This window comes from Ovis canadensis, chromosome 24 (assembly GCF_042477335.2).
Source record: "Ovis canadensis isolate MfBH-ARS-UI-01 breed Bighorn chromosome 24, ARS-UI_OviCan_v2, whole genome shotgun sequence".
Taxonomy (NCBI): Eukaryota; Metazoa; Chordata; class Mammalia; order Artiodactyla; family Bovidae; genus Ovis; species Ovis canadensis.
In genome coordinates, this window is record NC_091268.1 from 43891814 (window position 1) to 43919468 (window position 27655).

At 43.7% G+C, this 27655-nt stretch overlaps 1 protein-coding gene across 1 annotated transcript in view; it reads left to right on the top strand.

The window, feature by feature from the left end:
• CALN1 (calneuron 1) overlaps window positions 1–27655 on the top strand; it is a 418392-nt gene that overhangs the window by 34130 nt on the left and 356607 nt on the right. Inside the window, exon 2 of the mRNA XM_069570960.1 lies at window positions 9776–9900. Within this exon, the coding sequence (XP_069427061.1) occupies window positions 9783–9900 (118 nt within the window). The 5' untranslated portion in view covers window positions 9776–9782. The remainder of the gene's footprint in view (window positions 1–9775; window positions 9901–27655) is intronic.

Below are 27655 nucleotides of genomic sequence, written 5' to 3' on the forward strand. Positions count from 1 at the left end.
AATCCTTTTAATGAATTAGCTGAGGCTCTGTTTTCCTGACTACACTCTTCCTGTTATTTTCACACTAAAATAACCTAGTGTGAAAGAAAGGAAGAGGAGATTCAGAGCCTAGAGATGAAAGTGTAGGGGAGGGTGCTGCTGCAGAGTAAAAACACCCCATAAGACCCTGGCAATTGGGAGTGTTGATGTCCATGCAGGGAGGAAAGGCGTGGGCTTAAATCTGTAGCAGGCAGGAAACAGGAACTGAGACCCTGCTTCTACTGATGGCCGCCCCTCTTGTAAGTGGGGATTAGAGTCAGTCAGCCCGCCGCTCAGCAAAGTGGCCAAGAAGCTTGTCTACTAGGAACTATGGCTGCCAAAGGAAGAGGTGCACACGACAATTCATAACTCCAAACCTGTGCTTGGGGTCGGGGTGGGGGGTGGTGCGTAGTCAGCATCTAAACAGCCCATGTGGTGCAGGCCTTCCAAGCTAAGGATGAATGGACAAACTGGTCCTCTACTGGTGAAGCCTGGGGGACCAGTGCCATGGGTGTGGATCGCTGCGCATGTGCAGCTCCAGAGGGAGAAAACGACACCTACTGAAGATGCTCCTGCTCACAAAGTGAAATCACACCGGGAAACTGTTCACTGCTAGTGACAGAGAAGCACCAAAAAGAAGATTAGTGCCTTAAGAAACTGAGGGAACAGAGTGACATTCCGAAAGAAAATATGAAAAGGACAGAGAATAAAGATTATAATGAAAGATTTATGCTCAGTGATAAAGATGGATTTATAAAAGAAACATTACACTTCTAGAAATGGAAAACATCATAATTTACATGAAAACCGAGCAGACAGGTTAAACTGTGAGTTAAGTTACAACTGAATAAAAGAATGTGAATGTAAAAATAATTTTGAAGAAATTGTTTATAACATAGATACACAGATTTTAAAAAATGAAAATTAAAAAAAAATTTTTTAAAGAAACTTGGAAGATGCAGTATCAGTTAAGGTTTAGTTCAAGGACCAGTATAGTTCAAGGACTGGGTATTTTAAGAAGGAAGGGATTTAATACAGGGAATTTGATGCTTACAAAATTGTTGAAGGGCTCAAGGACTGGATTTTGGATGAGTCTCCAGAAAAACTCCCAGAATAATTCAGATCAACACTCTAGGGGGCTTACTGCCACTGAGACCCCACTGGCATATGCTTCTTGTTCCTAAAACTTCCTCTTGACCCCTCAAAAGCTGGAGGATGAACTTGAAGTTCATCTGAGGATTCAGAAACCATTGCTCTTCTGCCAACCCCTTGACCACTCCTTCACAGCCAGGAAACTAGACAGTGGACAGCGGAACACTGTTGCAAGGAAGCGTGATGTTTGCATGACTTTTCTTGCCTGTAGAAACAGCCAGAAATGGTCAGGAAAAAGACCTTCATCCAGTGGTGTGCTGGAGTCAGCTCATACCAGCCCATGAAAGCCCCAACTGGTGGCACTGGTGCCAGGGGTGTGGATCTTGTTAAATGTTCAGGAATTTTATGAGCCAGTTATTAAACATGGCTATGCTTAAAGGCATGATAAGAGAAATATAAACTTAAATTCTCAGATGACGTATAGACTTACAATGAAATAAAGAAATGAAATGGCCAAAAACCGTATAAAAGGATGCCTGAAATAGCAGTCAAGGAAATCTAGTTAAGAAAAATGAAACCATCTGCTTATACTCAGTGTCAGCAAGGCTCTGGGGGAAATAGACATGCTGATAGGTTAATGGTGGGTCTGTAAATTGTCACAACTATGATGATGTTTTTAAAAGATGTCTACAAATTCTCTGATACTCCATCTTTCAAAAGATAGAGCCCGATTTCCTTCCCCATTGAGTGTGGGCTTCGCTTAGCATCTTGCTTCTAATGAACAGAATATGTTGAAAGTGACTGTGTGGTTTCTGAGACCAGTTCATAAAAGCACCCTCCTCCTGCATCTTGGAACACCTGCTCGGGGAAGCCAGCTGTCCTGTTAAAAGAACACCCAAGCAGCCCTCTGGAGAGTCTCCTGAGGATGTTGTTAACAGCCACGTGAGTGCCGTCTTGGGAGTGGATCCCATAGCTCCAGGCATGCCTTCTGATGGTGGTAACCCTGGTCAGTGTCTTAACTGCACCCTCATAAGACCATCTGAGCCAGAACCACCCAGAGAAGCAATTCCTGATTCCTGACCCATGGAACCTGTGAGATAATAGATATTTGCTGTTTTAAGCCACTAAGTTCAAGGGTAAGTTGTTATATAGCGATAGACAACTAAGCCGACCACTTTGGAGAGCACCTTAGAAAAATGCTGTAATATTTGATCTAGATGTGCAGGCTGGAGAAAGTTCCCCAAGTATATGCAAAGAGACACATGTGAGGATGTTCACTGCAGAATGCTTTTCTTTCAGTTGGATAGTAGATAAATAAATTGCAATATGGAAAGCTATGGCACAGTTAAAAGTAAGTTAGGTATCCGTATATGGATTTGACTAAGTCCCTAAGCTCTAAGACAGATTGAAATGTGTGCGTTGCAAGAGCATATGTATACTGTGATATTATTTATGTAAATTGAAAGATATACACAGCAATACTGTGTGTGTGTGTGTGTGTTGCTCAGTCGTGTTCAACACTGTACAGCCCCATGGCCTGTAGCCTGCCCAGGCTCCTCTGTCTGTGGAATTCTCCAGGCAAGAATACTAGAGTGGGTTGTCATTTCCTTCTCCAAAGGATCTTTCCAGGGATCGAACCTGGGTCTCCTGCATTGCAGGCAGATTCTTTACCGTCTGAGCCACTGGGAAAGCCCAGAGCAATAATATAATATAATATATTCTATATAATTACACCCAAATGTAGGAAAATTTAAAACCATGAACCAGAAGGATACATTCTGCCTCCTGAATAGGGTTGTTGCAGCAACAATAGGAAGTGGAGAAATACAATAGGTGGGCAGGGCTTCAATATAAGATATTTCTAAAAAGAAATCTAAAGCAAATGAGGATAAATATTAGCTCATATTCAGTCTGGGTGGTGGGGCCATGGCTCATTATATTATTTGCTACACATTCTGTTTTTTGATATATTCTTTGTTGCCATTAATGTAGATTTTCTCCTACTATTTTTGGATTACTCCTTTGCTTTGCAAAGACCTGCACCTTTTCCAAATGAGCTTGCCTCTTAGCAAGCTGTCTTCTCTTTTTGACTTGATATCTCCTCACTGTACTCTGAGATTTCCTCATGAATTTGCGTTCTTATTCTTACTTCACAGGCACCCTGCTTTCTTACTTTTTTTTAAGTATGTAACCAGAAACTTATTGTCTTCTTTCTTATATCATAGTGTTGTTGACAATCTGCTTTTGGCTGTACATCTTCTTGAAAGTGCTTCCTCCTCTAATGATGCAGAACTTTTATTTAGCCCTTCACGTTGGTGTTTTCTGCTTACTCATTCCTATCTGATTTGAGCTCTGTCCAAACTCTCCTTGCCAATTGGCCTGCCCCTGCAGGATCTTTATAAGAGAACACAATTGTTTTTTAAGTACTTAGCCAGACTCTCTGCTGGCATCCATCTAGTGCATCTTTGCTGGAGTAAGAAGGGATCTTCTTGTCCCTGTAACTTAACTCTTGGACTCTGAGGAGGAGACATGCGTTTCTAGGGTATCTGGGATCTTCTGCAGTTCTTCCTTAATCAGAAGCAATACGGGAAAAGCCTACAGCAAATTTCACATCTTCATGTTCAGGGCCCATGCCTCAGACCCTTCTGTTCCTAGGCATGTTGCAGACTGGGAGGGATGATCCCTGCCTAGCCATAGGGCGGGGATTGTTGCTTCTCAGGGGTGCTAAGGACCGAAGGAACTGGATCCAGACTCCTTTAAAACAGCAGGTCCAGCATGGTCAGTTTGAGAAGCACTTCTCTCTAAACTACTTTAAGTTGCACTTTGAGAAAATTTCAGAAAGAAGTTCAAGTGCATTTCTCTAGATGCACTCTAGATGTTTTCTTCTTCTCTCTCTGTAGCCCATTACCAGTAATGGATGAAACAAAGTAGTTTAGAGAGAATTACTTCTCAAACTAAACTATTTGTGGGGAGGGACTAGTGTTTTGTCTTTTTTTTGCTTTTTCCATTTTTTGTTTAACACCTCCATCCTTGGCAGACTGGTTTCCATAAAATGCAGAAAGCATGAATTAGTGGAAAAATAAAGTAAAAAACAGAGATATAAAAAAAAATCAAGTCCACTGTTCACATGCTTAGGTATTTGGACAATGCTCCAAATTGGTATAAAAATTTCAATGCTTTCATTCAATTCTTGTCCTTATCTCATTGCAGACAAGCAGCAAATAATATTCAGTTGGCAGTGGTCCACACACTACACTTTGAGTAGTGCTGCTTCAGAGGCCCTACAGAATTATGTCCTGGAATACTCTTTATCCAGAATAATAATGTCAGCCTACAGCAATGTGCCTGGGTCTTTGGTACTGCAGAGGGAAAAAAAAAGGAAGTTATATTACTCTACGTTTTTTCAGAGAAATATAACCAATAGAATATATATATGTATATATATATATACACATAGAAAGAAGTTTATTATAAGGAATTACTCTGGTGAGCCAGAGAGCCAGGAGAGCTGTTGGTGTAAGCTCCAGCCTAAGCCCAAGTCCAAAGGCAGGAGAAGACCAGTATCTTAGCTCAAACAGTTCAGACAGAAAGAACAAGTTTTCCTTTCTGTTCTATTCAGACCTCTAACAGATTGGATCAGGCCCAACTACCTTGGGGAGGGCAGTCTTCTTTACTCAGACTGCCAATTTAAATGTTAATCTCACCCCAAAACACTCTCACAGACATACCCAGAATAACGTTTAACCAAATACCTGGGCACGCTGTGATCCAGTCACGGTGACAGAAAAGTAACTGTCGCTGAAGAGCATCATCTCAAGGCAAGGGGAGTGAGCCTCTTTGGTTTGTTACTTTGCCAAGAAGTATACCAGTTCCTCAATCCTGAAAACAGCAACTTCTTTTGTTTTTAGCCTCCTGACGAGTCATCTTTGATATGACCATGGAGCGTAGTGGTACCCAGGCAATAGACTCTTTTTCATTGCTGGTGCTTTTCATTCAAATAGCCCCCTCCTCCTGATACAGTCAGGCTTCCCTGGAGGCTCAGATGGTAAAAAATCTGCCTGCAATGTGGGAGACCTGGGTTCACTCTCTGGGTCAGGAAGATACTCTGGAGAAGAGAATGGCAACCCACTCCAGTATTCTTGCCTGGGGAACCACGTGGACAGAGGAGCCTGGTGGGCTGCAGTCGATGAGGACACGACTGAGCGACTAGGCAGGAGCAGAGCCTGATACAGTCAGCTGCTTGCTGAAACCGCTCAGCGCTCGGGCCCCCTGGTGCTCTGTTGTATACACACTGAATTGCTTGGCACATACATGGCTTGCAATGCCAGCCAGCTTCTCTCTGAAACTCACCCTTGGCCAGGTTCTTCCTGATCCTCCTTCAAAAGCTAGCGTGTTTTATCTTCCATCTGACATACCGTGACCTTCTTCTGCCCCACATCCCACTTCATGTAATCCTTAGCAAATAATTACTGATGATATTTATTGAGAACATTTCTGATGCTAAGTCAAGTGCTTTGTGTATCTTATCTTATTTCATGGTTTACAAAATCCTATGCAGTATGTGTCAAACCCCCACTTTTACAGAGGAGAAGGCTGAGGCTTACAGAGGTTAATTTATTTACCTACATGGCTAATCAGTGCAGAGCTAGTATTTAAATCTAACACTGCTTTTGACCAGATAGTCATGTTTCGTAGCCAGGAAACCATATGAATTCACAGAAAATACAGAAAAAAATGTTCACATGATAAACAGTCACTTAATAGTTCTCAATGAGTAAAATAACTATTAAAAAAAAAATATATATATATATAAGGACCATCTCGAAGATTTAGTTCAGGACCACGTCTGTCTTTGCTGATGAACTGATATGTTTCCCTTCCATAGCCAAACAGAGAACCTTAAAAGCCTGGATTTCCCCAGGTGGCTTGGGGTGAAATTTAGTCTTTAATTGCAGTGGCTGTTTTTAGCTTACTTGGGATAATGTTCTTCCCTTTCTTGAACATGACTTTATTTATCTCTACGGATGGCTCAATTGCACGTGTTTCCTTTCCCACTAGACTTTGAGTGTTTCGGGTGAATGAACTGAATATGGACCTAATTTTGTAGACTGCTTTTTCCAGAAGCAAATTATGCTGGTCTATCGAGTGGGACTCAGTTGCGACCAGTTTTCTCTGCAGAATGCTCAGCATTTCTTCCGCAGCTGAATGTGGCTTGGACACGTGTGTTTGAGTATAACCTTGTTATGGCAGCTGTAAAAATGTGTGTGGTGGGGCTAGAGCTTCGGACAACCAAGTAGAAGGTGATTATGGGAAGAGGTTTACAAAATGCTGAGACACTGGAGTCATGAGCGGTGGCGTGGGAAGAGATGCTTTCTGTGCCTTACTGACCTCAGTGGGGCCTCCTTCCAGGTGGCAAAATTAGAGATCAGTGTGGGTGCTTTCCCATGTTTATGAAGGATTTCAATGATGGTTAAAACAACAGATTAACTGGGTCCTGGGGCCAGTGCTGAGAGGGACGCTGAAACCACACAGGAAATGTTAGCCAGTATGGATGTATCACTCCCAGGACCATGGGACTCAGTCTAGGCTGAAATGACCACAGTGGCACATGGTGCCCCAAATCAGGGCTAGCCATAGGAAAGGGAGAGTGGTCCTACCTTGTGCGTCTGATTCTCATCTTTAAACCTGTTTGATCTGGAATGTAACTTTGAGAAAAGAGGTGTTGGTAATTGAAGTTGTCTTCCAAAGAAAGATTCTTAAAAAAAATATTTTTTTTGTTATTTTAAATTTGATTTTATTTATTTGGTTGCACTGGGTCTTCACTGTGGCACGCAGGATCTTTTGTTGTGGCATGTGGGATCTAGTTCCCTGACCAGGGATGGAACCCAGATCCCCTGCATTGGGAGCTTGGTGTCTTAGCCACTGGACCACCAGGGAAGTCACCCAAAGAAAGATTCTTGCCCGTTTATGTATAAGGATAGATTTGGCTGGAAGGGGGAATGTCTGGCTTATAATTAGCTGGAGATGTGCCCCTTACAGTTGTCGAAGGCTTGCATACTCTGTGATTCCCTCCTGTCACTTGCGATCGGCCCGTGGATGGAGGGATGTTAGCCGTGGAAAGAGTTAAGGGTGCCATGGAGGCTGGTGGCTGGCTCCAGCCTCAGCCATGTGTCTGTTTTACTTTTCAGGGCCCAGAACATTTGTGAGAATCATCCCAGTTGTTATGATGAGAGAAAAGTACCTTTGATAGAAATATAGAAATCAGGAATTGTGGCCTAGTTTTTAGGAAGATAATTAATTCATTTTTCGACATCTTAAGTTTGAAATGAGGGTTTGACATCTGGGTGGAAATGTCTGGTGGAGAGCTGAGGTTGCTTAGTTGAAAAAGAGCTTAGGAGGCTTGTGTTCTAGAATGGATTCTTCCACTCACCGGCTTCCTGCTCTTGGTCAAGCCCTGGAGCTCTTGGGAGTCTCATGGGTTGATCTCTAAGTCAGTAGCTCTCAGACCATCCAGGAGTATGCTGGAGTGGGCTCTAGTCAGGAGGGAGAGAGAGGAAGGGGCATCCTGCCGGCCTGTCACTCAGGCCTGTAGTGTCACAGGGAAAAGAAGACAGCACCCTCCCCCTACAGCATCCATCACCAGGGACAGTTGATTGTCATGAGTGTGACTTGAGGGACACAAGGTTTGGGAGCCCGGAAGCCCTGAACAGTCATCCCCAGAGACTGGCCTTCTGTCAGCTGTCTCTTTCTGTAATTTACACCTTGTTGCTCAGCAGTGCCTTAAGGGGCTGCTAGGACCACTCTGGCTTAACACACAGATGCAAATTTTAATGCCCAGAGGGACTCTACAAGGGACTCACAGGGAGAATGATTGGTGTGTGGGAGACAGCACAGGGACCATTTCTCTCCCACAGAGCCCCTGGCAAGGGAGGCCTCAACCTCTGCTTGCATGCCCCCAATGGTGGGGAGATCACCCCTTCCTGTGCCCCTGTTCACCTTCCTGGAGCTCTGTTAAAAGGGTGTCCTCTACCTGCACCCTAGAATTGACTCCTGCTCCCTCCTGCCTGTTCCCCAATTCCACCCAGAGGCTTCGCTATCCTCTTAGCCCCCTTTGCAGATGGGGAAGCAGAACCAGATATGCCCCACGACTCACTCACTATGACAGAATTTGCTCTTTCCGCTATGGGGAAACCCAACTTTCTCTCTCTCTCTTTTTTTCATATTCTTATCCATTATGGTTTATTACAGGGTATTGAACATAATTCCCTGTGTTACACAGTAGGACTTTTTATGTATTCTAAATGTAGTAGCTTGCATCTACCACCCCAAACTCCCAGGAAAACTCTTCCCTGCTTCCCCTACCCCTTGGCAACCACAAATCTGTTCTTGTGTCTGTGAGTCTGTTTTGTAAAGTTCATCTGTGTCGTATTTTTGATCCACATATGTGATATTGTTTGATGTTTGTCGTTCTCTGTCTTCACTTACTTTGATAATCACTACATCCATCCATGTTGCAAATAGCATTATTCCATTCTTTTTAATGGCTGAGTAGTACTCCACTGTGTGCGTGTGTGTGTGTGTGTGTGTGTGTGTGTGTGTGTGTGTGTGTGTGTGTGTGTGTGTCTCTCACATCTTTACCCGTTCATCTGTTGGTGGCTGTTTAGGTCGTCTCCATGTCTCAGCTGTTGCGAATAGTGCCACTGTAAACATACGGGTGCGTGGATCTTCTTGAATTAGAGTTTCATTTGCATATATGCCCAGGAGTGGGATTGCTGGATCATTTGGCAACTCTGTTTTTAGTTGTTTGAGGAACCTCCATGCTGTGAGAGACCCAACTTCCTAACTGTATCTCTCGTCCCTCCCTTTCACCTTAGTCTCTGGCCCCCTTGCACTGGTGGGAATTTCACACCCTCGGGGGTAGCGCTCTGGGCCGAGGATCCCGGAGAGTTTGTTAGTCTGGTCTAAGTGGATGCTCTCATTTCCTGTGGGAGTCCTGGAAGCTGCTTCATTCTGAGACACCTTGAGATGCTCGCCACCTTTCCAGCAGGTCAGGTGTGACTGGCATCTCAGAGGGCTGTGCTCATGAGCCACTCGTGCTAATAGGCGCAGGGCCGCTTCTCAGGGGTGCAGGCTGTTGTCTGTGTTCTCTCAGAGCCTGGCATGTCTGACCTGCTTTGAGTGCAGTATAAGTGCAATGCCTGCTTTACTTGGGGAAAATGAAACACTTGGATTTCTATACAGTCACAGCTAAGACATCTGGTCCCTGGATACACTCACATTTCTAGGGTGTTCAATTCTTCCTTATGAGGACAGAGAAAGGGTTTATCAGGCCAGAGAAAGGAGTGGTGCATCCTTGTTTGCATGGAAAGCTGGTTGATGCCAGGGTATCCCACAGTCTGCCAGAACCCCATGGCTTAAGTTCATTATTAAATGGGGAAAATGAAGTAAGATGTACAGTGAAGGAAAAGATAGAATTTGGGGGCATTTGGGAATCGTTCTGGCCAGGGGAACCCTGGTACTCTCTGACTTTCCCTCTACCAATGTTACTGTTATTTAAAAAAATACCCCTGGCCATCCGAACACTGGGATGGTCCTTCAGGAAGGAAAAGAGGAATGGATGATGATGTCTTTCTCTCCCCCTCTACCTCCCGTCTGTCGTGAGCAGGGAGAAGATGCCTTTTCACCATGTGACCGCTGGCCTGTTGTACAAGGGGAATTACCTCAACCGATCTCTCTCTGCTGGCAGTGACAGCGAGCAGCTGGCTAACATCTCTGTGGAGGAGTTGGACGGTAAGGAGCCCGCCCAGCCTGGGAGGTTAGCCACCCAAGGGAGCCATCTGGGGCTGTCGTGCATCTAAGACCCTGGCCATCAGTTGTGGCCAGGTCTAACCATGATGCGGAAGGAAAGAGTTCAGAGATCACTTTTGCCCAGACGACCCCTTTGTGTGAGATGGACCTGGTGGCCTGAAAAATCTATGGTGAATGTTTTGGTTCCTTTGGATACCAACTGGGGAGATAGCCTTCAGCTCTCCACATGTTATTTTCCAGTTGATGGAATCTTGATCACCAATAGTGTGGTCCTGTTTCCCTCTTGTCCACGATGGGGCCCAGCTGTGGGGGAGATTGTAGCTCTGTTAATGGCCGTCTCTTGACTTGAGGCCTTTGAATGGTGCTTTGAATCCTGTCCAGATCAGAATCATTTGAAATCTGTGTCCAGGTGGAAATAGCCAGCAATTATTTTGATTGCCTCTGTAACAGTATAACCCTGCCTTAGGGTTGGGAACGAACCAGAGAACATGGTGACTGAATTCATCCTGGGACAGTGCCCCCTCTGTAGCCTGGGGGAATCAACTCTTTAATTAAAAAATTAAAATGAGGAAGAAAGAATTCTTTTTTTTAGGATAGAGAATTAGATTAATTCAGCCAGATGTTTGCCTAGGTACTACATCTGCTGAAGCCAAGCCAGATCGGTTTCCCGTCTTGTTTTGGAATGCTGTGTTCCTGGTAACACACTGTTTTAAAACAAGAAGTTGAAATTTACTTTCTGAAATAGGGAAGTTAAAATTACCTCAGATGGCCTGTATCTTTGCTTTTAAGTGTAATAGTCTGAACCAGTGTGCTTTCTCTTAGCACGTTTCTTCCAAGGGAAAGGTGGGGAGTTTCAGTTCTGGGCCAGGGAAGCCGAACTTGCTTCACAATTGATCAGCAGGAGATGCAACAAGTAAAGACAGGGGCATCGGATAGCTTTCTTGCTCTCGCCCATGTTGTTTGCTTACTTCTTGACAGTCATACTGTTTTATTACACTTTGCCTTATTGCGCTTCTCAGATACTGCAGTGTTTTTGTGTTTTTTTTAAACAAATCTAAGGTTTGTGGCAACCCTACATTGTCAGATGCTGGTTAACTTTTTTTATTGCTAAAATGTTTTTTAATTAAGGTACGTACACTGGACATAATACTATTGCACACTTAATAGACTACACAATGTAGTGTAAACACAACTTTTTAAAAAAGGATATTTTATTTTATTTATTTGGCCGCTCCATGTAGCCTGTGAGATCTGAGTTCCCCAGCCAGAGATTGACTCCATGCCTCCTGCAGTGGGAGCGTGGAGTCTTAACCACTGGACCGCCAGAGAATTCCATAAACATCACTTTTACATGCACAGGGAAACTAAGTGATTCACTGATTCCCTTCATCGTGATATTAATATAAGCTTTATTGCAATGGCCTGGAACTGAACTCGTGGTATCTCCCAGGCCTCCCTATAGAGGCTTGCTTATTTCCATGATGAAGCAGTGAAGCTCAGGGCCCAGTGGGCTGGGTTTAGGGGAGAGGCCAGAGGGGGTCAGATGAAGGGGAGTGATGTGGCCAGAGCCAGGCTCCTCAGGCCCAGCAGCTGCTCACTGTGGTCCAGAAAGACTGAGGGCCAGAGAGGAAAGCTGTGCCTGCATATCTCCTGGCCTTTAGTTGGCTAGAGGATATTCAGACAAGGGCTTGGAAGCAAAAAACAGAGCCCTGACTGCCTCTAAAATGAGCCCATCCTGATGGCCACAGAGAAGACTGAGGCTGAGCTGTGGGTGTTTGGCAGGTGAGGTGAGGCCCAGTCTTCCTTGTGTCCTGAGCAGGGGTCTGCTCCAGTGGTGAGCTGGGCAGTGGTGCATTGATTCGGGGGCCGGGGTGCTGGTGTTTGTTTGAGCAGGTTCCCCCAGTTTCAGTCACCAGTTTGCAGGAGGGACCAAGAGCCTCCTGTGTATTTAGCCCCATGGAGCTGAAGCCATGGGACCTGGGCCAAAAGTCTGTGTGTTTCAAGCAACTCTCTCTCCCTCTCTTTTTAAAGTATAGTTGATTTACAATGTTGTGTTAGTTTCAGGTATACAGTAAAGTGATTCAGTTATACATACATATGTATCTATTTTTAAATATTCTTTTCCTTATAAGTTCTTATGAAATATCGACTATAGTTCCCTGTGCTATAGAGTAGGTCCTTGTTGTCTGTCTGTTTTATATATTGTTGTTTAGTCTCTCAAGTCGTGTCTGACTTTTGTGACCCCCATGGACTGCAGCCCACCAGGCTCCTCTGTCTGTGGGATTTCCCAGGCGAGAATACTGGAGTGGGTTGCCATTTGTAGTGTGTATGTGTGTTAATCTCAAACTCTTAATTTACCCCTCCCCTACCTTTCCCTTTTGGTAACCATAGTCTGTTTTCTATGTCTGTGGTCTGTCTCTGTTTTATATATAAGTTCATTTGTATCATGGTTTTATTTCACATGTAGGTGATATCATATGATACTTGTCTTTGGCTTACTCTGCTTAGCATCCATGTTGCTTCAAGTGGCCTATTCCTTCTTTTCTATGACTAATATACGCCATTGTATATGTACCACTACCTCTTTATCCATTCATCTGCTGGTGTTCATTAGCTGATTTCCATGTCATCTTGGCTATTGTAAATAATGCTGCAGTGAACAGTGGAGTGCCATGTATCTTTTTGAATTACAGTTTTCTCTGGATATATGTCAAGGGGGTGGGGGTCAAGGGTCCCTAGTTGAGTAAAGCTGGACTTTATGGTGTGATGTCGGCTGGGGAAAATACTATATTTGTCCTTTAGGAGGGTAATCCATACTCTGAGCCTGGAGAAAGGCCATTTATTTTCTGATGGAAGATTCCTTCTACTTATTTATTTATTTTTGCCAAGGTGAACCCTGAGTTATGACTGCTCACGCTTTGTTACAAGCATCTTGGGGCTGTGGCAGGGCTGTGAAGATGTGTTCTGCGTGTAGAGCAGGCGCTCTACGTTGGCTTGCATCAGTTCAGAGGACTGCAGGTTGGTTTTTAGGGAAACTGCCGTTTCTGAGACGGTGTCTGTTTGCTGTTCTCTTGGGACTGCCTTGTGTCAGCCGAGCCCTAACATCCTACTGTTTGGGAGTCATTCATTTATCCCTGCAGGACACAGGGCATTGCACAGGGGTTGATGTGTTGGCCACTGGTGGCTACTGAAGCATCCTCTGTGGTCCAGCCACGTTGGGCACAGATGCTAGTTGGGTACCATCCCCACCCCGCCATAGCTACAGCCTCGGGCTTATGGATCACCAAGGGCAGGTTCCCTCACCTGGTCAGTGACTGTCACTGGGGATAGAGTGTCCCTCTCCTTCAGTGTAAGGAGCAAAGACAGGGCCATTTGCCATGCAGGCTACCTCCCTCTGCCATTCACTCTGAGAAGTTTCTATTTCTTCTCAATAAACAAAGTTCAGGACGGAATAATGCAAAGCTGCATCAGGTTGGTCAGACTGGAGTTGGAAATCACCCAACAAACTCAGCAGTGATGATCTGGTTGAGATCTTAACGCTCATTTATTCATTCATTTGTGTTCACTCATCTGTTCATTCCTAGTCACTCATTCATTACAGGAATGTTTACCCAGATGTTTTCTAGGTGGAGGAATATACAAAGAAGTATAATATTTGTTGCCTGGTCCAAGGAGTTTACAGTCTACCCAGAGAGTTTATGTACATACAGAATTTATTAGTAGTATCTTGTATTTTTAGAGTGTCATGTGGAATTTTATTAGACACATGAATTATAATATTTTAAAAGCAGTTTTCTCAGTGCTATTTATTGAATAATCTTGTGAGGCTATCTTAAACTAAACTTGCTTCTTTCTGAGCTTTACTCATTTTCATGAAAGTATGGTGTTCCATTGTACATAAATATATCTCCGTTTCTGTATCTGTTCCATTCAGGATGTATTTTGGGGTTGCTTTCATTTTGGGGTTGTTAGGATGTAGTTGAGCCTCCCCTTCTGTTGCAGCTGTGATGTTGGAAATGCTCTCCTCATGGTTCCCCGTGACCATTGTGAAATGTCCGAGTGTGGGTGTTTCACGTTATTCTTGCCAGTAACAGTGTCGGCTTCTTGAATTAATGTCTAGGGTCTCCCTTCTCGCCTAGGTTAGTTTGCTCTCACATCTTGAATGGTTGTTATTTCTTTTTTTTTTTTTTTCCTTCAGGAGTGCCTCCCATTCGAACACTAGATCTTCATTTGATATTTTCCACAAAACAGGTCTCTTCTCACATCATTTTTCTCTTTTTTTTTTTTTGCACTGCTCTGTTCATTCTTGAGTCTGTCTACCACTTCATGGATTTAGTTGTTTGCAGTCATTTAAAACAATTTTTACTGTTGCCTTTAGAACTTATTTTCATTATGGTTGAAAGTTTCAGTTTCACTGTAGCTTGATTTTATTTCAGTAGCTATCCTTTAAAGTAGCTATCCTTTTGGTCAAAGTGTGATACAGAAAAGTTTGAGAGTACAGTTTGATTACTATCAAATATGAACACTCATGCAACAACCCCCCAGCTTAAGGAATAAGGTGTTACCAGCACCCGGAAGTACCTTTGAAGTTTTTCCTATTATCTCTTCCTCAGTCACCTATCATTGTGTTCGTGATTTACCTTCATCTGGAGGGGATCACATTATATTTATGGTTTTCTGTCCAGCCTCTTTTCTTCACCGTTATACTTGTGAGACTCAACCATGTTTTTGAGAGTAGATGAAGTCCATTCATTTTCACCGATATATGGTGTTTCTCGATAGGTAAATACCTCAGTTTGTTTATCTACCCTGTGCTGTTTTTCTGTCCATTCTATCTTGGCAGGTATTCAGTTTGTTTCCAGTGTGTGCTCTTAGGCTGTAGTCGCTGATGTTGCTGCTGTCGTCTTAGACTGTGCTCTTCTCATGGCGACTTCTTCGTCTTTTACTGGAGTCATATTGTTTTATTCCCTCCCAACTCTTTGTCTTATTGGTTAAACTTGTACACCGTTTATCCAGCGCTCCTCTGTTTCTTGTCATAAATTATATAGAGAGATCTTTGTATAATAAAAATCTGTTTTTCTCCAAGTCCCCCAGCTGATGCTACCTTTGTTTTCCATTAGAAGATGGTTTTGTATGATCCCTTTTGCTTTTTCTGTTCTGTTTTGTGACTCAGCAATGGAAGTTTTTGGAAGACCCAGGATCTGTCAGCAAACAAGGCTTATAAAGAGCCTTTAGCCTTCTTCATTCTATCTTCACTTTATTCCAGACCTGGGGTAACGTCCCCCTTTTCAGCCCCAACTAGAGAGTCCAGTTTCTAGAAGACATTCCTCTAGTCCATGGCTGCTGAGCGGAAGTGGGTTCTTGCTGGCCCCTCCTATTAAGTTGGCTCTCTTATGCCACAGAATTCTATCAGTTCCTTTATTCTTCCCTGCTTTTGGTCTCTTTCCTGTTCCCAAGCTAGTATTCAACATTCTGGTACATCTGGGTTCTCATCACTCCTCCACAAATAATGGGGGTTGAGACACACTCACCCATGGCTCCTGTTACCCTTAGAGAGTGTGTTCCCCAAAGGAGCTTAGAAAAGAGGTGCTGCTACACAGATAACCAACAAGGACCTACTGCATAGCATGGGGAGCTCTTCAATATCCTACAATAACCTAAATGGGAGAAGAATTTGAAAAGGAATAGATACAAGTGTATGCATCATGGAATCCCTTTGTTGTCCACCTGAAATTAACACAGCATTGTTAGTCAACTGTGCTACAATATAAAATAAAAATTAAAAAAAGAAAGAGGTTGCTGAGGTGGGTTTGGGTTGAGGAGTAGATCACTGTGGAGAACACATGCTGTGAAATAGAAATGGATTGCTTGATTTGCTGGTCCGTGTAGCCTCTGGGTCCCTAGCAGGGCAGATAATGGTGATGAGCCAGTGCCTCCTGTACGTGCCTCTGTGGTGGGTGGAAATTATGTTACACTAGTTTAGTTAGTGTGGCAACTAGTGAAAATGTCTCCTCAGCCTCTAACATGTGTGTACATCTCACAATAAATGTTTCTGGGGATGTGCATACATTATCCTACCTTTTTGGAGAGTATTTTAATTTGAATTTTAGAGCGGATGTATCAATCCAACTTTGTAACATGAAGTACCACTTTAGTAGTTGGCTACCTCCATTTGGACTCTGCTAGACCCGCTGCATCAGCACAGCCCAGTTTCCTCAAGGGCCTCCTGTTTGCCTAATGCAGTGGACACTCAGTGTTTATCCCGGACTCTCTGCGGCATCTGGCAACACTGCTCACGCCCTGGGTTTTGGTTTGTTACTGTCTTCCATGCTTGCCGCCAGCTGGCTCTCCTCCTCCCTCTCTTCTACTTCTTTGTCGTTTCCCTCATCTTCTGCCCACCCCTGATGCACTGCTGTCTCCTGGGATTGGTTTTTGTCATCATCCCTAGGAGCAGCTGTGTACCAGTCACCTCAAGATGGATATATTCGATCCATGCCTCCCACCTGAGTTTTAGACCTGCTACTTATAGCCCTATATACAGTGCCTTAAATTCCAACGTCCAAAGATGAACAGATTTTCTTTTTTTTCTCTTACATTGCCCCTCCTCTGGATTTTTTCCCAGAAAATTATATCCTACTATACCCAGTAAGCCATGATGATAATTTGGGGATCATCCTGGACCCCCACCTTCGCTTTTGTCTTACTCTACACATAGCATTGGCAAAGCCTTGCAGATCGACTTTCTTCTTCTCCAGCCATATTGCTGTTTTCTTGGGTCAGGTCCCCCACCTCCTAGACAGTTGCAGTTACCAAGAGGTGATCTTGTGCCTAATCCAGGATACCAGCCCTATATCAGTTCAGTTCCACTTCACTGGAAGAGAGCATCTCAAATACATACTTGATTAAGTTATCACATTTCCCTTCTTGTCCCACAAAAACACACAGAAAGATATATACATAAAACAACAATGTCTTTAATATTTCTTTAATCATTTCTAAAAATTTTTTAGTCTATAGAGATTCTGGAAAGTACAGTGAATAGCTGTGTAGCCTTTGTCAATTGCTAACATTGCAGCATTTGCTTTCTTTCCATTTCTCTTAACACACACACACAGACACACACACAGTTTTTTTCAGCTCTAGAATTTTAATTTGATTCTTTTGTATAGTTTCCATTTCTTTGCTGAGATATTCTGTTTACTCATTTAAACAATATTTTCTTCAATTCTTTGGACATATCTTCTTAAATTTATAATATCTCTTAAAAGTCTTTAGTGCTAAATCTATCATCTAGGCTCTAGGCCACGTGAAGATTGATTTCTGTTGTCTTTTTTAGATTATGATCAAGCTTTCTTGTTTCTTTGTGTGCCTGTTAATATTTGACTATATGCTAAACTTTGTAAGTGCTATGTTATAACAACTGCGTTCTGTTAGCTTTCTTTGAAGAGGGCTGATTTTTTCGTTCTAATAGGTAGTTCAATTACTAACCGACCTCTTTACATTTCTGTTGGTTTGATTTGTTTTGTTTTTATGTTAGGGTAGATCTCTGGAAATCCCAAGGTGGCTGGCTCCCAAGCCCCTCTAACTTGACAGGGACTCAGCTTCCAAACTCTTGTCTTCCTTGTGGATCTTGTCAGGGCTTGGTTTTAGGTTTAGGTGGATCTTATGGAGACCTTCAGAATGTTTTACCGTTAAGTTGTGGTCTTTCTAGTGTCTGGATGCCTGGGGTATTAATGAGATTTTTCAGACATCCCCTACAGATGCTTAAATTTTCATATCTGTCTTCCGTTTTCAATCTCATAGTGGCTGCTTCCTGGTAAGTCTGGTTTAATCTCAGCTTGCACTGGGCTGCCCAGCCTTCAGGCAGTCACTCGTAGGGAACCCACACACAAGCTTCTGAGGTCCCCTCTCTGCCAAGCTTTCTTCTCTCTGTGGCCTGACCCTACAAATTCCAGCCCCTTCTGCTACCCCAACATAAGAACTATGGTTGGGAAGTTGTCCCCGGGCAGTGAGCCGGGGAGGACGTGGGGCTCCCCATATGAATTTCCTCTCACCCTGCAGTTGCAGTCTTGTGCTGCTTGTTGTTTATGACCTGAAACAGTTGCTTTATCTATTTTGTCCAGGTTTATGCTTGTACACCAGTGGGAGGGTTAGTCTCATACTGGTTACTTTGTCACAGTAAAAGCTTATTATCAGTATTTTTTTTTAACCTGAACCAGTTAAAAGTAATTTTCAACCATTCTAGCATTTTACCCTTTAATATTTCACTTCTGCTGATAATTCCGAAATGGCTCTCTGCAGCCTACAGCTGTGTTAGCTATGGCGCATCACTGTGACAAAGTGTATGAAGCCCTATGTGGCTTGGACCCTTCCTTTTTGTCGCTTCACTCCCACCTTGCCTTCCAGATGGCTTCCTGCTGCCTCACAATCCCTCTCGCTTCTCTGCCTTTATTTTAGTTGCCTCTTTCAAGAATGTTCTATGCACCTGGGAAATACCTAATTGTCTTGTAACTTTCAACATTGTCCATTGTTATCCTCATCCTATCATTACAACTGGAGTTTACTGAGTGCTTACTATGTGCCAGGAACTGTTCAACATGCAGGAGATGATTTAATCCATTTAACTCTCAGTAATTCTATGATACAGGTGCTATTATGAACCTCATTCTTGCAGAGGTAGAAAAGGGATATGTTCAATAATAACCTTCTCCAAGGTCGCATAACTTGCACGTGTTGAAACTGGGATGCAGACTGCCACCTGGCTTCAGAGCTCATGCTTTTCAAGTTCTATGCTCTGAATCCTCCTGCCTGCTAAGTAAGACCCTTTGTGCCTTCCCTGCACCTTCATGTCACTATCATATATATCACTGCCACCGCTGTGACACCTGGGTGAGAACTTGGCTGATTAATCAGACTTTCAGTGGGTGGAGAGATATTTTTAAAGCTCTGTGTGAGCCCAGTGTGTTTCTCATGAAGAGCAGAGGTGCACTGCAGTCCAGGAAAAGGCTGGTGGTGGGCTTGAGTTCACGTTGGAAGGGGTCTACCTCCTGTTCTGTGAGCTCTGAAGAGCCCCTTTCCACCCTCGTTTGTCTGGTCCGTCATATATTTTCTTGTAAAGAAGACTCCTCCCACCCCCCTTTTTTTCCTCCTCTACTTTTGATGGTTGATTTAGAAATCCCAGAGGCACACCCTACTTGCGTTTTTTGAGATCCTTCCCTCTCCAGGCTTTTCAAGTGGGGTTTTAAGAAGGCAGAAACATTACTGTCATAAGAACAGAAGCTCTCAACTCTTATCTGAGAAGGCTGATGGCTCAAAGTTCTCCCCTCCAGAGGAGGCAATAAAACCTACACAATGAGCCACATCATCCAACTGGAGTGGGAGTGCCAGATAGACAGCTGTGCTTTTGAGCTGGGAATTAGCCTTACAACCTGGGCCTTTTATCTACCTGGCTACTTTCTCCCGGAGGCTTGACTTGCCTTGGAGCCTTGAGAGGGTAAGTCTTTTGTGGAGAGTTGTGGAGCTTTGTTAGCAGTGCCAAGGAGGGATTTCTCTGATGCTAGCTGCTTCTGAGGGCCCACTCCTTAAAGGGACATTTGCCTAAGTCTTCTTGGAGTTCCTTGCACCTGGTTCTGAAAGTGCTTTTTGATAGCTGTGGCCAAGAGAAAAACCTGAGTACTATCCCTGCCGCTTTCATTTTCTTCACTGGTAATTTATATGCTGCATGCCTCCCAAATGATAGAGACATCATATGATAAAATAAAAAACATGAACTGCAAAGGCTGTCAGAAGAGAAATAGGAAATAAAAATTCACATACCAAGAGGAAGAAAAAAGCATGACAGCCCCTAACACTAATACATTTGCTGTGAGCATTAAATTTAGCTCCAAACTTCCAGTTGATTGGGGCAAAAAGGTAACATACCTTATTCCAATAACAGCCTTCAAGGATCCTATTGGAAGAATCATCTTCTCATCTGTATTTTAAATAAGAGCTCCCTGAAAGTGAAAATGATAGCCACTCAGTTGTGTCCGACTCTTTGCAACCCCATGGACTGTATAGTCCATGGAATTCTCCAGGCCAGAATACTAGAGTGGGTAGCCTTTCCCTTCTCCAGGGGATCTTCCCAACCCAGGGATCAAACCCAGATCTCCCACATTGCAGGCAGATTCTTTACCACCTGAGCCACCAGGGAAGTCCATAATAAAAACACCCAACATACAAGCACTTTGTATTGTTATGTCAAAGGTGTTGGTAGGTTTCAACTTTTTCTCAACTCTAATTTCTGAAGGTTTTTTGAAACCTGTTTTCCCTAGTAATGGTGACTTTTGATGATGGTGATTCTCAGTGAAGGACTAGGTGCTAATCTTAGACTCCAGATGCAGAGAGAGGAGGGCAGATGGTAGTTTAAAAAGTCTTTCCACCAGATGATGCCAAGTACCCATGTTGGGACATGTTTCTCTGGTTTCCTTCTCCCCCTGCTTGAGATAGTAGGCAGAGGTGATATCTTGGTATAAAAGTTCAAGGACCTGCATTGTGAAGCATGACCTTTGACTTGGGATATTTGTGTAACAAGATCTAACAATTCATCTCTATCATAAAATACCCTTGATATTCTTCCATGGAAGCTTCTACTTTCAACAGAAATGCATCCTAATAGATCTGCTAAGGTAATTAAGTTCCACAGTGCTTCCCCAGATAACTGAATAAGTTAACCTGTTGAGTAGAATTATTCAGCGTTATCCATCTGGATACTGAAGAGAGTTTGCCAAAACTCATCATTCTGATGTTGGCTTCATTGTTACTGAGCTGTTTCTCTTGGTGGTAATTGGCCAACAGTAGGTTCAGCTATTTCCTGGGATGTGATATTAGCAATATGTTCTAGCAGGAATGACTTACTGGTTTTTCCTCCTCACAGCAGTATCCAGAGCATCCTATCCAAACACATCTACAGAACATTTAAAAGCAGGTCATGAGCTAGGGCACAGCCATTTGAAATGCAGATTTTGTCTATCAAGGTGGTCTTTTCTACTTTCTCTAATTCTCAAGTCGGAAAAGCACTGAATTGGCATTGAGACCTGTGTTGTGGTGGTGGTGGTGCTGGTTTAGTCGCTAAGTCAAGTCTGACTTTTGTGACCCCCTGGACTGTAGCCCATCACGCTTCTTTGTCCCTGGGATTCTCCAGGCAAGAATACTGTAGTGGGTTGCCATTTGCTTTTCCAGGGGATCTTCCCAATCCAGGGATTGAACCTGCATCTCCTGCATTGCAGGCAAATTCTTTACCGCTGAGCCACTGGGAAGACCTTTATTGCTGTGCGACAAAGTACTCCTAAAGTTGCTGGTTTAGAACAACAAATATTTTTATCTCACAGTTTCTGTGGATCAGGAATTCAGGAGTGGCACAGATGGCTGGTCTGGCCCCATGTCTTTCAAAAGGTTGTAGTCAAGACACTTGCTGGGAGTGCAGTCATCTGAAGGTTTGACTGTGACTGGGAAATCCATCCAAACCCACTTCCAAGGCTGTTGACTGGAGGTCTCAGGACCTTCCATGAGGGCCTCCCCATAGGACTGCTTGAGTGACTTCATGACATGGGATCTGACTTGTTCCTAAAATGGATGATCCTTTCATGATCTTGCCTCAGATGTCACATATTGTCATTTCTGCCCCATATACTTGCTAAAACTGAGTCACTAAATAGAGCCCCCACTTAAGGTAAGTGGAATTAAGCTTTATTTTTGGAGAGATGATTATCAAAGCATAAGAGGTATATTTTAAAACCACCAAAACACATACACATTAGCTTGGAGATGGTTTCTAGCTATTGAATTGAAAGCTAATGAAATGTTAAAAGAGTGTTCCAAAGTTGTACTTAGCAATTTCTTCATGCAGTGAGGAAGAGAGGACCAACAATCTTTGCTACAAAAATAGAATTAAAGCCTACCTGACGGAGTAGGGTCTCAGCAGTCCCCCAGATGTGGACTGTCTGAATTTTCCTACTTAGCAGCTACAATAGAGTGGGTTAGCTCTTCCCCAATATCATTTGTTCTTCAGTAGAAGAAATTTTAGCTGGACAAATGTGTGCTCAGATACAGACTACATTTCCCAGTCTGCTTAAGAACTGCTGCTGCTGCTGCTAAGTCGCTTCAGTCGTGTCTGACTCTGTGTGACCCCATAGACGGCAGCCCACCAGGCTCCTCCATCCCTGGGATTCTCCAGGCAAGAACACTGGAGTGGGTTGCCATTTCCTTCTCCAATGCATGAAGGTGAAAAGAGAAAGTGAAGTTGCTCAGTCGTGTCCGATTCCTAGCGACCCCGTGAACTGCAGCCCACCAGGCTCCTCCGTCCATGGGATTTTCCAGGCAAGAGTAGTGGTGTGGGTTGCCATTGTCTTCTCCCCTTAAGAACTGGGTATGGCCATATTAGTAAGTTCTGGCCAATGACACCTAAGCTGAAGTGACATTGGGCAACTTTCTGCACTTTGCCCTTTCTATATCCTTTCCTCCTTCTTATTATTGGAGTGGGGAATGTCATCACTTGGCACCATGAAGACAAAGGTGGCAGAGTGGTAAGCTGGAATGACCCTGGGTGCCTGAGGATAGTGGAACAGACAGAAATTGGCTTCTGATTTGTTTTTCTCACTCACAGCCAAACCTACACCCACCAAATCAGCAACCATATGACCACAGATAATTAATCCAACCTCTAAACCTATTTTCTCATTTTAAAATTAGTGTCTTACATGTAATGCTACTTTGAAGAATCTTCTGCTTACTATTTTTGAGGAAGTATTATTGAATAAGATTAGAGATAATGGATCTACAGTCTCAAAGCATGGGAATTTTTCCTTTCCTAACATATATAGACTGTATTTCAAGTTCATTTGTTGAAATGTGAAAGGAAGAGGTTTAGCAGGGCAGAAAGAGTGGAACCAACAGGGAAGGCTGGATGGCAGAGACCCAAAATGCCTCCAGGAGAATGTTAACTTTTGCTGGGTGTGTTTCATTATGATGTCAGGGCCCAAATATACCCTGTTCATCCCTGTGAGCAAATGTACTGAATGTTTAGACAAACAGTGAGTTCTTGGAAATATTTGTTTTTAAAAATTTAGATTTCTCTCTCTCTTTCTTTTTTGGTGGCACCATGGGGCATATGGGATCCATTTTTGCTTTAGTTCCCAAAGCAGGAATCAAACCCATGCCCCTTGCAGCAGAATTGCAGAGTCTTGACCACTAGACCACTGGGGAAGTTCCCCAGAAATACTTGCTAAATAAATGAATGCCATGAAATTTGTCCCAAAGTGAGCTAGTTGCTCCTGATTAATTATTCTATGAAATTAAAAGATGCTTACTTCTTGGAAGGAGAATTATGATCAACCTAAATAGCATATTAAAAAGCAGAGACATTACTTTGCCAACAAAGGTCCGTCTAGTCAAGGATATGGTTTTTTCAGCAGCAGCAGCAGCAGTAGTCATATATGGATGTGAGAGCTGGACTATAAAGAAAGCTGACTGCTGAAGAATTGATGGGTTTGAACTGTGGTGTTGGAGAAGACTCTTGAGAGTCCCTTGGACTGCAAGGAGATCCAACCAGTCCATCCTAAAGGAAATCAATCCTGAATATTCATTAGAAGGACTGATGTTGAAGCTGAAACTCCAATACTTTGGCCACCTGATGCAAAGAACTGACTCATTTGAAAAGACTCTGATGCTGGGAAAGATTGAAGGTGGGAGGAGAAGGGGACAACAGAGGATGAGATGGTTGGATGGCATCACAAACTCAATGGACATGATTTGAGTAAACTCCAGGATTTGGTGATGGACAGGGAGGCCTGGCATGCTGCAGTCCATGGGATCACAAGGAATTGGACACGACTGAGTGACTGAACTGAACTGATTCATTCTATAGTGAGAGTAGAATTGGGATGATATATCTGGTGGTGAAATATGGTTGATTATACACGGCATTTAGAGTCAAATGATCTACTTCAACACTCCATGAGTTTTGCTTTTCTCGCTGTATGTGTCAGTTGCTCAGTTGTGTCTGACTCTTTGCAACCCCATGGACTATAGCCTGCCAGACTCCTCCATCCATGGGATTCTCCAGGCAAGAATCCTGGAGTGTGTTGCCATTTCCTGCTCCAGGGGATCTTCCTGACCCAGGGATTGAACCTGGGTCTCCCTCATTGCACACAGACTCTTTCATGTCTGAGCCACCAGGTAGGATGTTCTCGCCTGTACAGTGTGGATAACAGTATGTAGTTTAAAGGGATACTATGAGATAATATATGCAGAGTGAGTTATTATTGTATTTAGTATGTAGTAAGTACCCAATAAATAGTAACAGTAATAGTATCAATTCCCTGGTGGCTCAGATGGTAAAGCGTCTGCCCACAATGCAGGAGACCCGGGTTCAATCCCTGGGTTGGGAAGATCCCCTGGAGAAGGAAATGGCAATCTACTCCAGTACTCTTGCCTAGAAAATTCAATGGATGGAGGAGCCTGGTGGGCTACAGTCCATGGGGTCACAAAGAGTCGGACACGACTGAGTGACTTCACGATTCAATAGTATCAATAATAGTAATTATTGTTATTATTGCTGTTATGATAATAATGATGGTGATGGTCATTACAAGAATGACAAGACACATCCAGACAGGATTATTACTTCCACCTTGGGGCAGACTGGCTCCTCGGAGGAGAGAATAAAACACTAACTAGTATCCTATGCAGTTGTCTTGTCAAGACAGGCTCACTTCAGGAGGTGAATGCCCCTAATTGGAAAGACCTTTCAGTGTGGAAGAATCTGGACACCCCATCACAATTCTCAGTGTTTAAGCCCATAAAGATTCCTTTCCTACTCCTCTGGCTTTAACCTCAGCACTTTACCTTTCAAAGACCCTGTCCTCACTGGAATAAAGGTTAAGAGTTTGAGCTAGTGACACCAGCTTTCAAACCTTAGGTTGTCCTGAGAAATAGAATTAGACATGGGAAAATTTTGAGAGTGGCTGACAATTCAGGCCTTCCAACTCCTCATTGTCGCTTCCAAGGATCAGGAATGAACATGCTCATAAATTTCCGTTTTAAAAATCTCTCACAAGACTTATTCCTTGGGTTGGAGGAGAGATGGTAATGGGAGACAGGAAGGCTGAAGTCATGGCCAGATAACCAGAACCCACTCCCTCTTGGGAGGGGACATTGTCAGCTCTTTGAATTCAACACGTTGAAAAGAAGCCTTCCATTCTTTCCTCTCTGTTGGAGCAGTGATAGTTTCTGGAAATGGAGGAGTCTAGCCATTGGTTTTGCTGGGTGTAACTTTCTATCCATTTCCTATTGAGTTTCCTTTGCTGGCTTTTTCTCATTCTTCTAAGTTTCCCTAACCTCATCTGATTAAAATTCAAGGCTATTTTTGTTTTAATGTTTCTCCCAGACTAGAAACATCAACTTCAGTATTAATGGTTTGTTTGTAACACTAAAATTTTATGGTGATAGTGAAAAAACGTGTAGTTTTTTTTCCCTCCCTGTAAAGCTGCTAAAACAAATGGCCCCAGGACCTAAGTCATGCTGGCTTGAGGAACGTGCTACCATTTTCATGCTCAGGCATAGGGCTGGTTCTTAGGCTGGTGCCAGTTGGCTTTGCTGGTTATTACTCTGCTGGTATCCAGTAAAACGAGCCTCAGGATACATAGCTCACCTCAACCATCTGGGCAGCAATTTAATATCTCTGTCTAGAAGCGTTATAGGAAGGATGGATTCTACAGTTCTTGGTCTGATGCCCCTAAGCATCTTGTAGGAGGTTTACAGAGTGTAGTCTCTCTGCCATCTGGTACTCAGGTGGGGAGCGCTGGGGAAAGGGGAGTCACGGGGACACACCTGAGAGGTGAGTGTTGCCTGCCCCTCCCTGGTGCTTCTTCCCAGACCTGCAAGTGCAGTTTTTTAGTCGCACCTACTGAGGCTGCAAAACTGAGTTTTGAGTGTGTGATTGATCATAATTTGATGCTACTTTCTTTAAGACCCCTTCCAAGGTGCCATCGATTTCTGGGAAACGTGTCTTCAGCTGCTTGCTAGATTTTCTTGCTGGATTTGGGGGACCCTGAATATGCACATGAAAAAATGTGCTGTTTCAGATTTTGAAGCCTCAGTGACTGAGGTTAATCTACCTGGAGGACAGGTTAGGATGAACAATGAAATTACCAAAAGCCAGGCTGAAGAATGTTCTAAGTCAGGGTTTTTAAAGCTGGGGTCTATCTCCTATGCTGCTGCTGCTGCTAAGTCTCTTCAGTCGTGTCCGACTCTCCTATAGCTTCTGACTATTTTGTGTGTTTATACTTAGTGCTTTTTTCTGGGGAGAAGCTCTATATCTTTTGTCATATTCTTTTTTTATTTAATGAGGTATTTTTTTTCCATTTTATTTTTGGCTGTCCTGAGTCTTTGTTGCTGTTAATGGGCTTTCCCTAGATGCCGCAGTCAGGGGCTACTCCAGTCGCAGTACGCAGGCTTCTTGCAGTGGCTTCTCTTGTGGTGGAGCACAGGCTCTAGCGCTCGAGGGCTGCAGTAGTTGTGGTACATGGGCTTAGTTGCCACGTGGATCTTAGTGCCCTGACCAGGGATTGAACCCGTATCCCCTGCATTGCAAGGCGGTTTCTTAATGACTGGACCACCAGGGAAGTCCCTTGTCATTTTCTTAAAGGGATTCAACAAAGGGTAACACAAGTTGCTTATCTACACCTCTTGAACTGGACATTTCATATCCATTACTCCATAAAGGTTTTGCTTTGCTTTCCTTTGGGAGACTGGACAAGGTGCATCCATGCATGCTGGGGAGGTTCTTTATGAAGATTCCACTTGAGATGTGGAGAAGGGGTATGAGGGTTGTGGCTCTAGAGGCTGGAGCATCACCAGCCTCTCATAGTCAGGGGAGAGAAGTGGTGAGGGGTTAAGCTTAGCAGATGACAGTGAATCAGAGAGAAGTGGGCTTGGGATGTTAAAAATACAGACACTCGGCAGTGTTTGGGCTTCCCAGGTGGCGTTCGTGGTAAAGAACCCGACTGCAAGTCCAGGAGACATAATATATGTGGGTTTGATCCCTGGGTCGGGAAGATCCCCTGGAAAAGGGCATAGAAACCCACTTCAGTAAATCTTACCTGGAGAATCCCATGGACAGAGGAGACTGGTGGGCTACAGTCCAAAGGGTCACATAAAGCTGGACACGACTGAAGTGACTTAGCACACACTCACAGCAGGGTTTATTTTATCCAGTTTAATGTTTGTAATACCTCTTGCAGACATCATTGTCCTCATTATATAGATGAGGGAGATTGGTGTGAAAGTGATGCAGTTACTGGCCCAAGGTCACACAAATAATAGTCAGTGGACTAGGATCTGTATTTAACTTCCTCTAATGCCAAAGCCCATGCTTCCCAGGTGGCTCAGTGGTAAAGAATCCACCTGGCAATGCAGGAAATGTGGGTTCAATCCCTGGATGGGGAAGATCACCTGAAGAAGAAAATGGCAACCCACTCCAGTATTCTTGCCCAGAGAATCCCATGGACAGAGGAGCCTGGTAGGTTACAGTCCATGGAGTTGCAAAGAGTCAGACATGACTTAGCAACTAAACAACAGTAACAATGCCAAGGCCCCCACTGTGCACTAGCTCCCATGCTATCCTGTCTCCACATTGTAGGCCTTGATGTGTGAGTGTGAAGCAGGTGAGGACAAGAAGAGTCAGGTGTATGGTTAACTA